This window comes from Anastrepha ludens, chromosome 6 (assembly GCF_028408465.1).
Source record: "Anastrepha ludens isolate Willacy chromosome 6, idAnaLude1.1, whole genome shotgun sequence".
In the NCBI taxonomy this organism is placed as follows: domain Eukaryota; kingdom Metazoa; phylum Arthropoda; class Insecta; order Diptera; family Tephritidae; genus Anastrepha; species Anastrepha ludens.
In genome coordinates, this window is record NC_071502.1 from 32,498,079 (window position 1) to 32,512,757 (window position 14,679).

Genomic DNA, 14,679 nt, shown 5'->3' on the forward strand with positions numbered 1-14,679 from the left:
CCCAATACGCTTAATATATTTACTGACGGCTCGAAAATGATGGACGGAGTAGGTGCAGTGATTTATTGCGCAGAGCTGGACATCGGACGGCCAATTAAGCTCCCTGACTACTGCAGTATTTTTCAAGCAGAAGTCTTTGCGGTAGGAAAGGCCGCAGAAATAGCCCTAGCAAAAACGTCGAGGCATTGCAGGAAACGAAATTGTAGATGAGATTGCCAAAAGCGCTGTTTACATACAATTCGAACAAGAAAACAACATACCGAAAGCTTTAAAAACGGTATACAATGGCATCGCTGCGGACATGAAAACACGGATAGACCGGCGGTGGAATAATCTAGCCACTTGCAGATAAATACCCCAGATATACGTACTAGGCCTGTCTAGAAAGGAAAGCAGAACTCTCTAGAAGAGAGAGAAATTCTAGAACTCCTTCTATGTTCTTACCCTGCATTAGCTACAACCCGAATGAAATGCTTAGGAGCTCTGCAATATGAGTGGTTAAAATGTCTCTCGGTGTTCGAGCTTCAGATCTTACTTTCGCAAAAGACGCACTCATACTATGTACAAGAAGCCTACTACAAGGAAACGTAAAGGTCAACCTCCATCTGGTACCACTAAGGATTAATCGGTCTATGTGATGGCTTTCAGCCAGCCAGGTCAACCTAACCTAACCTTTCATCTGGTTTTCTGCAAACGTATCCCAGCCAGCGGATGCACTGCGATTTAACAAACCGCACGACTTTTTCTCCATGTAGGAATTCCTCTACCTCGTTGTTACAGAGACAATTTTCTTCTTGTACTGAACCCGATATTCCTCTAACTATTCTTTCCAATATACTTAACTGTGTGATTGTATCTGGTTTCAGTGTTCTCGTTCTTCTACTCGAGTGCTTGCTTTTTAATAGTTTAATGTGGTCAAAATATGCTCTGCTTGCAGCCTGCACACGGTCTTGGATAGCAATCGTTGTATCACCCGTTCTACTGAGAAGCAGTTCTAGATATTTAATTTGATCCACGCTTTCAAATGTATGATCACCAATTGTAAGGTCCCATCCCCAGGAGGATGGTTCCATATGTAGAAGTCCACGCAAGTGGGGAAAGTGAAAGGCCGGAGGCTAATTTCGTAACATGGACATTGCATTTACTTGTGACTTCATCTCTTAAAAATCTTTCACTACCTCTGCTACGATTATTAGTGAATGGCTAAATGTCTATGCGCGACTGTAATTCTCAAAATGTTGGAAGAGCGGTCGCACATATCCGGAGCATCCTGTAAGGAGGTCACGTAAAGCGTGATAAAGACAAAAGAATAAGTGATAAGAAATAGAAAACTATTAGTTGTTATTGCAAAACTGTTAATACAAACAACCTTTTTGCAGGAAAAGTAAAAATGCCCTAATCCGCTAATTGCTTCGGATGGAAAAATGTTGTTTTCTGTAATTAAAATATTGCCGTTAGCCTTCTTTGTATGTATGTATGCAAGCATTTAGTTCTAGCTGTTGGAATGTAGGCATTCCAAGTTGAAATAAAAAACTCCCTGAAAGTGGAAAGTGGCGCTTCACTGCTTCCTAAAATGACTTAAGGGGGGAGCCTGCTTTAGAGGCTTCAAAAATCGATTTTTTTTGCATAAATTTCTTCCCAAACTATCCAAGAATGTGTCCTCAAAATCTCAAAAGCAAATTCAAAATATTTTCGGAGTTACAGAAGGAATTGTGAGCAAGCGTCGAGCAGGTATACGAGCGGCCGGATCGCTCGAAGTGCGATTTCTCGGTTTTTTATTTTTACGATTTTTCCTAATTGGCGGGAAAGATAGGGAAAAAGTTAAACGTCCTATCGAAACGAGATAACATTGATTGTATTCGGAATTAAATTCCTTTCTAGTTGAACCTAAAAAAACCTTAAGAAAGTTATGATTAACCCACTTTTTAAACAATCTAAAGTGAATTTGTTTTTCCAAAAAAATGAACTTTTTTTTTTATTAGCGAAAAATTGTTGAATTTCTCACTTTTTGTTAAATTTTCTTGGTTTAACTAGAAGCTATACTATACTAAAATAAAATTTTTTTGGGTTTTTGGTTTTTGATGAAAGTGGCGACCTGCATCTTTCCCGCCGCACGACACATGCACACTCGAGGCGCCTCGGCAAAATGCTTGTACCAGGCATAATATGACATATATTTTAATGAAAAAATTTGAGAAGACTGTTGAAATATATAACAATAAAACCTGAAAGTTTCGTTTCAATCGAATATTTCTTTCCTTCCCAAAAAAAAATCCACGAAAAAATCGATTTTTTGAAGTCTCTAAAGCAGGCTCCCCCCTTAACTGATGTTCGAAATGCATATGTTCTACCACATCCTACGCCATTTTCTGACAATTGCTGATGAAAATATGCGCAATTATAACAAATTTTCTCCTTCCGAGTTTCGCTTTTGATTGTTTAAGAACCAGTAAAGAAGCAGACGCGCCCTTTGAATTGTTTCCAAAGTCTAAGGAAATTTTAATGATTCAACCAGAAATTATCTCCGCTTGTAATTTGGGAAGGCGCAATTTAACGAACAATACCCGCCCTTTTTCCCCATAGTAATAATGCAGTAAGAGTTAGTTATTATTATTATTATTTTATTATTATTAGGATTAAAATGATTATTATTTCATTTTTTTTATTATAATTATTACATTATCTTTTCTCATTATTATTAATATTATTTCATGTTTTTTCTCTCATTTTATTATTATTATTATTATTTTCATTCTTATTTCGACATTCACTTCTTTTTATTGTATCTTTGTCTTTAGCAGGACTTCTTCATTTCTGTTTCTATTGTTTAGCGATTATTTGTCGCTTTTTTTTTGTTTGTTTTTTGTTTTTTCTCTTTTTTTGTGTTTTTGTTTTTTACTGTTAATACTAAGCCTAGCACTACAATACACAGTGCAATACAGAAAACTAACTTAACTATTTAAAGCCGTTCCTTATGATTGCCGCATTGGAGATCGTAATTTCTATGCTCACAATGCATTGCCCAAGCCGTAGGGTTGAGTGAATGCATGAGTGCGTTGGAAGTTGGCGTGCCATACGCTTGACGCTACAGGGAAGTTTGCACAGCCCGCAGATCGCCAATTCGGCGTGCCAATTGTGCGCATTTCGATATCACTACAAAAATGTGATTAGAAAAGTAATCATCTTTTTCGTAGGTGATATTTACTTTTGCCACACGTAGATTTACTGCCAACATGTTGCGAAAAGCATTATTACCTGAGCTAGATGAGACCCACCAGGTGCCACTCACACGCAAAAGGAGGCTCTCTTAAGGCGCAAGAAACTCCCGAATGGTTCGCCAAGCTGTACAAATGCAACACACAAAATGTCAAGCAGCACCTCTACATATATGCAATGGAGGCTTTGTGCCACATTCGAGAGCGGGCAACATTGTCCAAAAGTCATCGTCATTGCAGGAATTTACCAGCTTTGCATTTGCAACTGATTTACGCAAACTGAAGTGGTCAAACATAAGGAACATCGCCGAAGAAAGCCGTGAACCAAACGTTTAGCAGACGTCAGAATGCATATCTTAATTAGCCACAAATACAAAGGTGTTCCAGTCAAGTTCTCACTGAATGACTTTCGTACCACTGTCATCAGCAAGCAAATGCAGCGGTGTTTCGAGCACTCATCTCCTCAGTCATCTTCATAAAGGCAGCAATCTGCTTCGGACTTTAACAAGTCACACAAGAAATCAAACTTTCTTCTTCAAGCAAAAATTTATGGTCACTTTCTATGTATCCCGAAGGTGAGACCTGTAGGTTCATATAGGGGCTCAAGAATGTCCGCAGATATTCCAACTAATGCTTACAAGTCTCCAACCTCATGGCTACTATAGAATGAGATCACTATAATTTTAGATTGAAAAAAAAAACTTCATCCATGTACGCAATATGAGGTGAAGCAAATTGTCACCAATATTGTTGAAGTATGGCTGGTTCGAATTGTGACTCGAATATAATAATTCGTTTTGTTTAAAATCTGATTTCAAATATCTTCACGGGTTGAAGAAATATTGTTTTCGGCAATGAAGGAACTCCATTGCTGGCGTTCGTAGCCATCTGGAGCCGTGCTTGACACAGCGTGAACTCGCGTTTGCGGTTGGATGAAAGACGTTTGTGAGTCCAAGGTGCCGCCACTCCGTACAACTCTATTGGAAATAATAACGCATTTAAGACAAAGCAATCAAAGCACCGCTAAAGTGCAAAGAAAACTTTGCCCTTCCACGTAAAAATTCCAATAGTTTTGTAGGGGCAAAGAACAACTCGAACTCACAATAATTATTTCTATGTATGTATATGTGAATTTATGTACTAATACTAAGTCTAAATAGTTTTGTTGCTGCTGTTGCCGCTATTCATCAACAAATCAACACCGTTGGATGCTGTTTCTCCGCTTCGTTGGTGAGAGCGAAAGTTTTGCTTCAGTAATACGGTACCGGCGTAAGCTGCTCAGATTGAGACGTCACTAAGCTATGATGTCATTTTCCATTGGTTGGTGTTGTGTGTGTGTGTGTGGTAGTCACCGTATTTGATTCATCGTTCGAAGTTCTCCGCTTTCGACACTCTTCGAATGTGTGACCTCGGAAGTTACAATATGTACAGCGTTTAGGACGTTTGAAATCACGCACTGGAACCGGTGGAACTTCCTCTGATTCCAAGTCATTGTTTTCGATAATACGGCACTTCTCAAGTAATTCGCGGAATGTCTTAATGTCTTGGCGTAGAATATTCTTACGATACTTGATGTTCAGCAGACCATAGACCAAATCTAACTCGGTTTCCTCGTCGTGACGTCCCTCTGGCAGTTGTGCAAGTAGAGCGCGCTTCTGGCAGATGAACGTATCAATAGCAGCGCGGTCGTCTTGTTTGTTTTCAAAGATCTCCAAGTAAATCTGGTAGGCGGGTTTGGTGGGCGAAAAGTGGTCGCGTATCAGAGCGATGGCGTCCGCCCAAGTTTTCGCTTCTTTTTGCGCACGCCTTGCCACCAAGTGGACGCTAGACCATAGAACAGTAAAGATAGCCCCTTAAGCGCATATTCGTCGCTGATCGACTCGATTTCTTTGTAGGTAACAATGGAGGTGATGAACTCCTCGACAGCCTCATGGTCACGCTGACCTCCAAACCGGCTGCTACAGTTGGTGAAGTTGCCCTTGGTTTGGATGGTAGCTGGAGCGGCGCTGCTGGCGCCTTCCACGGCGGCCAAACGTACCGACTCGATTAGTGACTGCAGTTGTTCGTTTGTCATTCGTACGACGTTTTCGGCCATTTTGTTGAATATTAATGTTTGTTTGTTTGTTATTGTAACAAAGTAGTTTTATTTATTGTTTGTTGTAGATGCGACACTGGAGCGCTTGTTGTTGGCAGCAGCGAACAAAGCCAATTGCTGATGGCGAATGTCTTCCTGGCGCAAATATTATTCACTGGCTGTGGTCGTAAGAGACTGAAATTGATTTTGAAGTCAATCGGATTTTATAGTCACAGAAGAGGAGAGAAAAAGTCTTTATATTGAGTACATTGGACCAAAGCCTGCAGTTGTTGGGAGAAATATGTTTTAATCCGTTATTTTCAATTATCAAAATTTACCCCGTTGGTATGCACTTTTGTACAAATACATACATACATACAAACATATTTGGCAGAGAAATAACTAAGTTACACCCAAACGCACTCAATTACGGGAGGCGTCATGTGCAAAAGCTACTAAGGTCAGTTGGTTTGCTTTTTCAGATGAAATATAAAATTCTTGAAATCAGATACAATTTCTACCAATAGTAAAATACTTTATTATTGAAATAATAAGAAAACAAGGAGAGCTTAAGAAAGTCGATGAGGAAAATACGGGACAAAGCGGACATGGTATTCCTTTTCCAAGAACAGCCCTGCCGTTACTCTAATGCCTTACTCTTACGCTAACTCTTTGGGATAGCCAGTTAGGCAGCATGGCTTAGTTTGACTCAAGAAGTTTGGGGGTGTATGAAGACTGACAAGTTTGTGCATCCGATAGACTTAGTTAAGAAGAACTTAGTGGGTAATTTGGTACAGCGGACAAAGCTAAGACCACAGTTATACCTATACGAGTACTAAATAGCAGACAGTCTAAGCTCCTCAGGCTTACTTTAAAATGGAACCGTCACTTTTATGTAGCTTTACTTTTTTCAACATCTGGTCGCATTGCGCGCGATTGCAGTTGTTGCCTAGCTTTGGATATAAAAATGCCCATTTAAAGAAATTAAAATACAAGATTTTTATTGAATCGCTTAAAGAACTTTGTATGCGTCACAAATTGTCTTTAAAATGTGCGTTTTTTTTTTTAATAAATGTGTTATGCTTATCTACAATTTAATTTATGAGTTTTTTTGTTAAGGGAATGACTTTTTTGCTATATTTGAGGTTATGTAACTTGATAAGGTACTCTTTTGTTTTGTCGTTATAGTTTCTTTAGTATGTTCTGCTATTTTGTTGTTTATTTTTACCATAAAAACACCTCTGGATGCTCTATGTCCCTCTAAGGATAGAGGACCGGAGGAAATGATTACACGTCTATGGTTTTAATCCGCATTCAGTAAATTCAAACGCCTTTTAAAATGTGTAAAAAGGTTTTCAATATTAAGAAGAGTTGAGAGAGGGACATTTATTATTCTTGCATAACCTTAAAAGGAGCAAAAAATAAAATTTACACTTTCAAAATATCAAATTTTATAAGAACCCACAAATTTTCATTAACACTAATATCTCCTCAGATTGACCTTTTTTAACATTCTTTTGTTTAATAATAAAGTTTTTTGCTTTAATTTATAGTTTCGGTAGCTTTAAATTAAAAATAAGAAACAAACACCAACTTAAAAACTTTCGCATTTTGATATATAAAAATGCACTAAATTTATTGCGAAGAGCAAATGGTTGGCAACACTGCACAACTCGGCCAATGTGACTTCACGCACTCTCTGATGGGCGCAATCTTGTTTCTATCATTCTTGGTAAATACTAGGCTGCTCAATAAGTTTTTCGGGTCGATAAGAAATACACAATTTTATGGTTTAAATCACACTTTATTATTCAGTAGAGTCTCTGAGTCCCGGTACATCAATACACTTGCTCCAGTGAGACTCCAATTTATGAATTCCATACCTGAAGTGACCATCTGAAAGTGCTGCAAAATACGCCGCACAGCTGTTATGACCTCCTGATTTGATGAAACACACATTACACGTTTGAATTTTTTTAGGTCTGCAAATAGCTGGAAGTCGCTAGGGTCCAATTCTGGTGATTGCGGTGGATGCTCCAACAATTCGACCTTTATTTTAGATTTTATTCATAGATTTTAGCTGTTGTCAAAATGCTCTTCTCGGCACAGTGCATTGTCCTGATGAAAAATAATTTTTTTCTTTTGTGAACTGGGTATTTTTTCACGTTTTTTTCCTTCAGCTGGCCCAAAAGGGTTAGGATAATATTCAGAATTATTGTTTTACCAGTTTGCAAGTAATCTACAAACAAAATCCCTTTCACATCCCAAAAAACTGATGCTAACACCTTCTTAACCGATTTTCGGACACGAACTCATTTCAGAGCCGAAGAACCTGGTTCACACCACTCTCTAACCTCTTGCTTTGATTTAAGACAACGTATTTGAAAAGGAATCTAATTTTTATTACAAACTCTCTGCTTTTTATTACAATTTCTAATGCAGCCGCCCCTCGAGTAAAGAACAACAAAATTTAAATATATAAATTAGTCAGACTTCTCTTATTTTTCTATCTACTAAATCTTTTGCTTCTTCTTCTTTTTCCAAACTTAGAATTGGGTGATGTAATATTACAAATATTTAAATAAGGCAGTCTTAAATGCATAGTTCCCTTGTGACCTCGAATGTTTATGCTCAGACTGTAGTGCCCTCGCTAAACCTTTAGCTGGTGATACTACCGACCGCATTTGAACCGAAATACGGATCAGTTCCTCCAGATTTTAATGCTTTCGGTAAATCACACTAGTGAATAATCTGAATAAACTGAACACTGCAACACGAAAAATTTCTGTGTCTCTTTGAGAGAGCCAAGACTATCGGAACATTTCCGGAGGCGAAATGAGCGGCGAATCTAAGCCGTAGAGTTGAGTAAATGAAGGAGTGCAAATCAGTTGGCGAATGACGATCTCGATCCCATTGTTGTACAATTTTTCGATATCATTACAAAAATGTAAATATAAAAGTATTAAAACGTTTAAAAAAAACTTGCAAGTGAGTTTCGGTTTTGTCACACCACAAACTCTCACTGAATGCCTATTTAACCACTGTCACCAACAGGCAAATGCAGCGATGTTTCGAGTACTCATCTCCTCAGTCATCTTCATAAAGGGCGCAATCTGCTTCGGATCCCAACAACTCACACAATAAATCAAACGTTTTTCTTCGACCGAAAGTTAGTCGTCACTTTCTATTGTATCCCAAAGGTGAGACTTGTAGGTTCATATTGAGCCACCGGAATGTCCGCAGAGATGCTAGCTACTATGATAAGACTATATATGAAATATGGAATATGATCTCTAATATGAAGGACTCTTTAAGAAATTCACTACAGAAGAAATTTCTAAAATTTCCGCCTCTTCTGTCTCGTTGTAGACTGAGCAGTTTGCGTACTCTTGGCATAAATTAGCGTCGAAGTTTCTGTGCACTACAGCTCGGTGTGCGCCTTAGCTTTCTCCACAACTTTTCTCCATGCATCTCGGTGCATAGCCAAATTACGGTAGCTGGTCGCTCCTATGCTTCTTAGATCGTCCTCAACGTTGTTTAGCCATCATTTTCGCGGTCGCTCTCTTCGCTTTTAACCAAACATGCGGGCATCCTAAACTTTGCGCGGTATTCTTTCAAAACTTGAAAGAATACTCAACCCACCACAGATTGACATTGCGACAGAAGATCTAGCAGCTAGATATGCCGCAAGACTTAACGCAACGGTTGAATTTACCTGTAAAACATTCGGACAAAGCTCAATAGGTACGAGTTATCGGACCAATACGGATTATATGACTTCGAAACACAATTGGGTGAAGAGATTCCGAACAACTATAGAAGAAGAGGGGTGGAAAAGAGGTATGAAACCTAGCCCCAATACGCTTAATATATTTACTGACGGCTCGAAAATGATGGACGGAGTAGGTGCAGTGATTTATTGCGCAGAGCTGGACATCGGACGGCCAATTAAGCTCCCTGACTACTGCAGTATTTTTCAAGCAGAAGTCTTTGCGGTAGGAAAGGCCGCAGAAATAGCCCTAGCAAAAACGTCGAGGCATTGCAGGAAACGAAATTGTAGATGAGATTGCCAAAAGCGCTGTTTACATACAATTCGAACAAGAAAACAACATACCGAAAGCTTTAAAAACGGTATACAATGGCATCGCTGCGGACATGAAAACACGGATAGACCGGCGGTGGAATAATCTAGCCACTTGCAGATAAATACCCCAGATATACGTACTAGGCCTGTCTAGAAAGGAAAGCAGAACTCTCTAGAAGAGAGAGAAATTCTAGAACTCCTTCTATGTTCTTACCCTGCATTAGCTACAACCCGAATGAAATGCTTAGGAGCTCTGCAATATGAGTGGTTAAAATGTCTCTCGGTGTTCGAGCTTCAGATCTTACTTTCGCAAAAGACGCACTCATACTATGTACAAGAAGCCTACTACAAGGAAACGTAAAGGTCAACCTCCATCTGGTACCACTAAGGATTAATCGGTCTATGTGATGGCTTTCAGCCAGCCAGGTCAACCTAACCTAACCTTTCATCTGGTTTTCTGCAAACGTATCCCAGCCAGCGGATGCACTGCGATTTAACAAACCGCACGACTTTTTCTCCATGTAGGAATTCCTCTACCTCGTTGTTACAGAGACAATTTTCTTCTTGTACTGAACCCGATATTCCTCTAACTATTCTTTCCAATATACTTAACTGTGTGATTGTATCTGGTTTCAGTGTTCTCGTTCTTCTACTCGAGTGCTTGCTTTTTAATAGTTTAATGTGGTCAAAATATGCTCTGCTTGCAGCCTGCACACGGTCTTGGATAGCAATCGTTGTATCACCCGTTCTACTGAGAAGCAGTTCTAGATATTTAATTTGATCCACGCTTTCAAATGTATGATCACCAATTGTAAGGTCCCGTCCCCAGGAGGATGGTTCCATATGTAGAAGTCCACGCAAGTGGGGAAAGTGAAAGGCCGGAGGCTAATTTCGTAACATGGGCATTGCATTTACTTGTGACTTCATCTCTTAAAAATCTTTCACTACCTCTGCTACGATTATTAGTGAATGGCTAAATGTCTATGTGCGACTGTAATTCTCAAAATGTTGGAAGAGCGGTCGCACATATCCGGAGCATCCTGTAAGGAGGTCACGTAAAGCGTGATAAAGACAAAAGAATAAGTGATAAGAAATAGAAAACTATTAGTTGTTATTGCAAAACTGTTAATACAAACAACCTTTTTGCAGGAAAAGTAAAAATGCCCTAATCCGCTAATTGCTTCGGATGGAAAAATGTTGTTTTCTGTAATTAAAATATTGCCGTTAGCCTTCTTTGTATGTATGTATGCAAGCATTTAGTTCTAGCTGTTGGAATGTAGGCATTCCAAGTTGAAATAAAAAACTCCCTGAAAGTGGAAAGTGGCGCTTCACTGCTTCCTAAAATGACTTAAGGGGGGAGCCTGCTTTAGAGGCTTCAAAAATCGATTTTTTTTGCATAAATTTCTTCCCAAACTATCCAAGAATGTGTCCTCAAAATCTCAAAAGCAAATTCAAAATATTTTCGGAGTTACAGAAGGAATTGTGAGCAAGCGTCGAGCAGGTATACGAGCGGCCGGATCGCTCGAAGTGCGATTTCTCGGTTTTTTATTTTTACGATTTTTCCTAATTGGCGGGAAAGATAGGGAAAAAGTTAAACGTCCTATCGAAACGAGATAACATTGATTGTATTCGGAATTAAATTCCTTTCTAGTTGAACCTAAAAAAACCTTAAGAAAGTTATGATTAACCCACTTTTTAAACAATCTAAAGTGAATTTGTTTTTCCAAAAAAATGAACTTTTTTTTTTATTAGCGAAAAATTGTTGAATTTCTCACTTTTTGTTAAATTTTCTTGGTTTAACTAGAAGCTATACTATACTAAAATAAAATTTTTTTGGGTTTTTGGTTTTTGATGAAAGTGGCGACCTGCATCTTTCCCGCCGCACGACACATGCACACTCGAGGCGCCTCGGCAAAATGCTTGTACCAGGCATAATATGACATATATTTTAATGAAAAAATTTGAGAAGACTGTTGAAATATATAACAATAAAACCTGAAAGTTTCGTTTCAATCGAATATTTCTTTCCTTCCCAAAAAAAAATCCACGAAAAAATCGATTTTTTGAAGTCTCTAAAGCAGGCTCCCCCCTTAACTGATGTTCGAAATGCATATGTTCTACCACATCCTACGCCATTTTCTGACAATTGCTGATGAAAATATGCGCAATTATAACAAATTTTCTCCTTCCGAGTTTCGCTTTTGATTGTTTAAGAACCAGTAAAGAAGCAGACGCGCCCTTTGAATTGTTTCCAAAGTCTAAGGAAATTTTAATGATTCAACCAGAAATTATCTCCGCTTGTAATTTGGGAAGGCGCAATTTAACGAACAATACCCGCCCTTTTTCCCCATAGTAATAATACAGTAAGAGTTAGTTATTATTATTATTATTTTATTATTATTAGGATTAAAATGATTATTATTTCATTTTTTTTATTATAATTATTACATTATCTTTTTTCATTATTATTAATATTATTTCATGTTTTTTCTCTCATTTTATTATTATTATTATTATTATTTCATGTTTTTTCTCTCATTTTATTATTATTATTATTATTTTCATTCTTATTTCGACATTCACTTCTTTTTATTGTATCTTTGTCTTTAGCAGGACTTCTTCATTTCTGTTTCTATTGTTTAGCGATTATTTGTTGCTTTTTTTTTGTTTGTTTTTTGTTTTTTCTCTTTTTTTGTGTTTTTGTTTTTTACTGTTAATACTAAGCCTAGCACTACAATACACAGTACAACACAGAAAACTAACTTAACTATTTAAAGCCGTTCCCTATGATTGCCGCATTGGAGATCGTAATTTCTATGCTCACAATGCATTGCCCAAGCCGTAGGGTTGAGTGAATGCATGAGTGCATTGGCAGTTGGCGTGCCATACGCTTGACGCTACAGGGAAGTTTGCACAGCCCGCAGATCGCCAATTCGGCGTGCCAATTGTGCGCATTTCGATATCACTACAAAAATGTGATTAGAAAAGTAATCATCTTTTTCGTAGGTGATATTTACTTTTGCCACACGTAGATTTACTGCCAACATGTTGCGAAAAGCATTAGTACCTCAGCTAGATGAGACCCACCAGGTGCCACTCACACGCAAAAGGGGCTCTCTTAAGGCGCAAGAAACTCCCGAATGGTTCGCCAAGCTGTACAAATGCAACACACAAAATGTCAAGCAGCACCTCTACATATATGCAATGGAGGCTTTGTGCCACATTCGAGAGCGGGCAACATTGTCCAAAAGTCATCGTCATTGCAGGAATTTACCAGCTTTGCATTTGCAACTGATTTACGCAAACTGAAGTGGTCAAACATAAGGAACATCGCCGAAGAAAGCCGTGAACCAAACGTTTAGCAGACGTCAGAATGCATATCTTAATTAGCCACAAATACAAAGGTGTTCCAGTCAAGTTCTCACTGAATGACTTTCGTACCACTGTCATCAGCAAGCAAATGCAGCGGTGTTTCGAGCACTCATCTCCTCAGTCATCTTCATAAAGGCAGCAATCTGCTTCGGACTTCAACAAGTCACACAAGAAATCAAACTTTCTTCTTCAAGCAAAAATTTATGGTCACTTTCTATGTATCCCGAAGGTGAGACCTGTAGGTTCATATAGGGGCTCAAGAATGTCCGCAGATATTCCAACTAATGCTTACAAGTCTCCAACCTCATGGCTACTATAGAATGAGATCACTATAATTTTAGATTGAAAAAAAAAAAACTTCATCCATGTACGCAATATGAGGTGAAGCAAATTGTCACCAATATTGTTGAAGTATGGCTGGTTCGAATTGTGACTCGAATATAATAATTCGTTTTGTTTAAAATCTGATTTCAAATATCTTCACGGGTTGAAGAAATATTGTTTTCGGCAATGAAGGAACTCCATTGCTGGCGTTCGTAGCCATCTGGAGCCGTGCTTGACACAGCGTGAACTCGCGTTTGCGGTTGGATGAAAGACGTTTGTGAGTCCAAGGTGCCGCCACTCCGTACAACTCTATTGGAAATAATAACGCATTTAAGACAAAGCAATCAAAGCACCGCTAAAGTGCAAAGAAAACTTTGCCCTTCCACGTAAAAATTCCAATAGTTTTGTAGGGGCAAAGAACAACTCGAACTCACAATAATTATTTCTATGTATGTATATGTGAATTTATGTACTAATACTAAGTCTAAATAGTTTTGTTGCTGTTGTTGCCGCTATTCATCAACAAATCAACACCGTTGGATGCTGTTTCTCCGCTTCGTTGGTGAGAGCGAAAGTTTTGCTTCAGTAATACGGTACCGGCGTAAGCTGCTCAGATTGAGACGTCACTAAGCTATGATGTCATTTTCCATTGGTTGGTGTTGTGTGTGTGTGTGTGTGGTAGTCACCGTATTTGATTCATCGTTCGAAGTTCTCCGCTTTCGACACTCTGCGAATGTGTGACCTCGGAAGTTGCAATGTGTACATCGTTTGGTAAGTTTAAAATCACGCACTGGACCTGTTTGCACTTCCTTTGATTTCAAGTTAAGGTGTTCGATAATACGGCCCTTCTCAAGTAATTCGCGGAATGTCTTAATGTCTTGGCGTAGAATATTCTTACGATACTTGATGTTCAGCAGACCATAGACCAAATCTAACTCGGTTTCCTCGTCGTGACGTCCCTCTGGCAGTTGTGCAAGTAGAGCGCGCTTCTGGCAGATGAACGTATCAATAGCAGCGCGGTCGTCTTGTTTGTTTTCAAAGATCTCCAAGTAAATCTGGTATACGGGTTTGGTGGGCGAAAAGTGGTCGCGTATCAGAGCGATGGCGTCCGCCCAAGTTTTCGCTTCTTTGCGCACGCCTTGCCACCAAGTGGACGCTAGACCATAGAACAGTAAAGATAGCCCCTTAAGCGCATATTCGTCGCTGATCGACTCGATTTCTTTGTAGGTAACAATGGAGGTGATGAACTGCTCGACAGCCTCATGGTCACGCTGACCTCCAAACCGGATGCTACAGTTGGTGAAGTTGCCCTTGGTTTGGATGGTAGCTGAAACGGCGCTGCTGGCGCCTTCCACGGCGGCCAAACGTACCGACTCGATTAGTGACTGCAGTTGTTCGTTTGTCATTCGTACGACGTTTTCGGCCATTTTGTTGAATATTAATGTTTGTTTGTTTGTTATTGTAACAAAGTAGTTTTATTTATTGTTTGTTGTAGATGCGACACTGGAGCGTTTGTTGTTGGCAGCAGCGAACAAAGCCAATTGCTGATGGTGAATGTCTTCCTGGCGCAAATATTATTCACTGGCTGTGGTCGTAAGAGACTGAAATTG

At 39.0% G+C, this 14,679-nt stretch overlaps 1 protein-coding gene and 1 pseudogene across 1 annotated transcript; both read right to left on the reverse strand.

The window, feature by feature from the left end:
* Nucleotides 1-2,600: 2,600 nt before the first annotated feature.
* On the reverse strand, nucleotides 2,601-5,500 carry LOC128866280 (activity-regulated cytoskeleton associated protein 1-like; annotated as a pseudogene).
* A 6,472-nt stretch (nucleotides 5,501-11,972) lies between these two features.
* Nucleotides 11,973-14,679, reverse strand: LOC128868665 (activity-regulated cytoskeleton associated protein 1-like). Its single transcript, XM_054111005.1, has one exon. The coding sequence runs from the start codon at nucleotides 14,494-14,496 to the stop codon at nucleotides 13,696-13,698; it is 801 nt and encodes a 266-aa protein (XP_053966980.1). The 5' UTR covers nucleotides 14,497-14,679; the 3' UTR covers nucleotides 11,973-13,695.

Bases quoted from the DNA above. Each gene is read 5' to 3' on its own strand.
- LOC128868665 (XM_054111005.1), bottom strand. From the start codon at position 14,496: ATGGCCGAAAACGTCGTACGAATGACAAACGAACAACTGCAGTCACTA.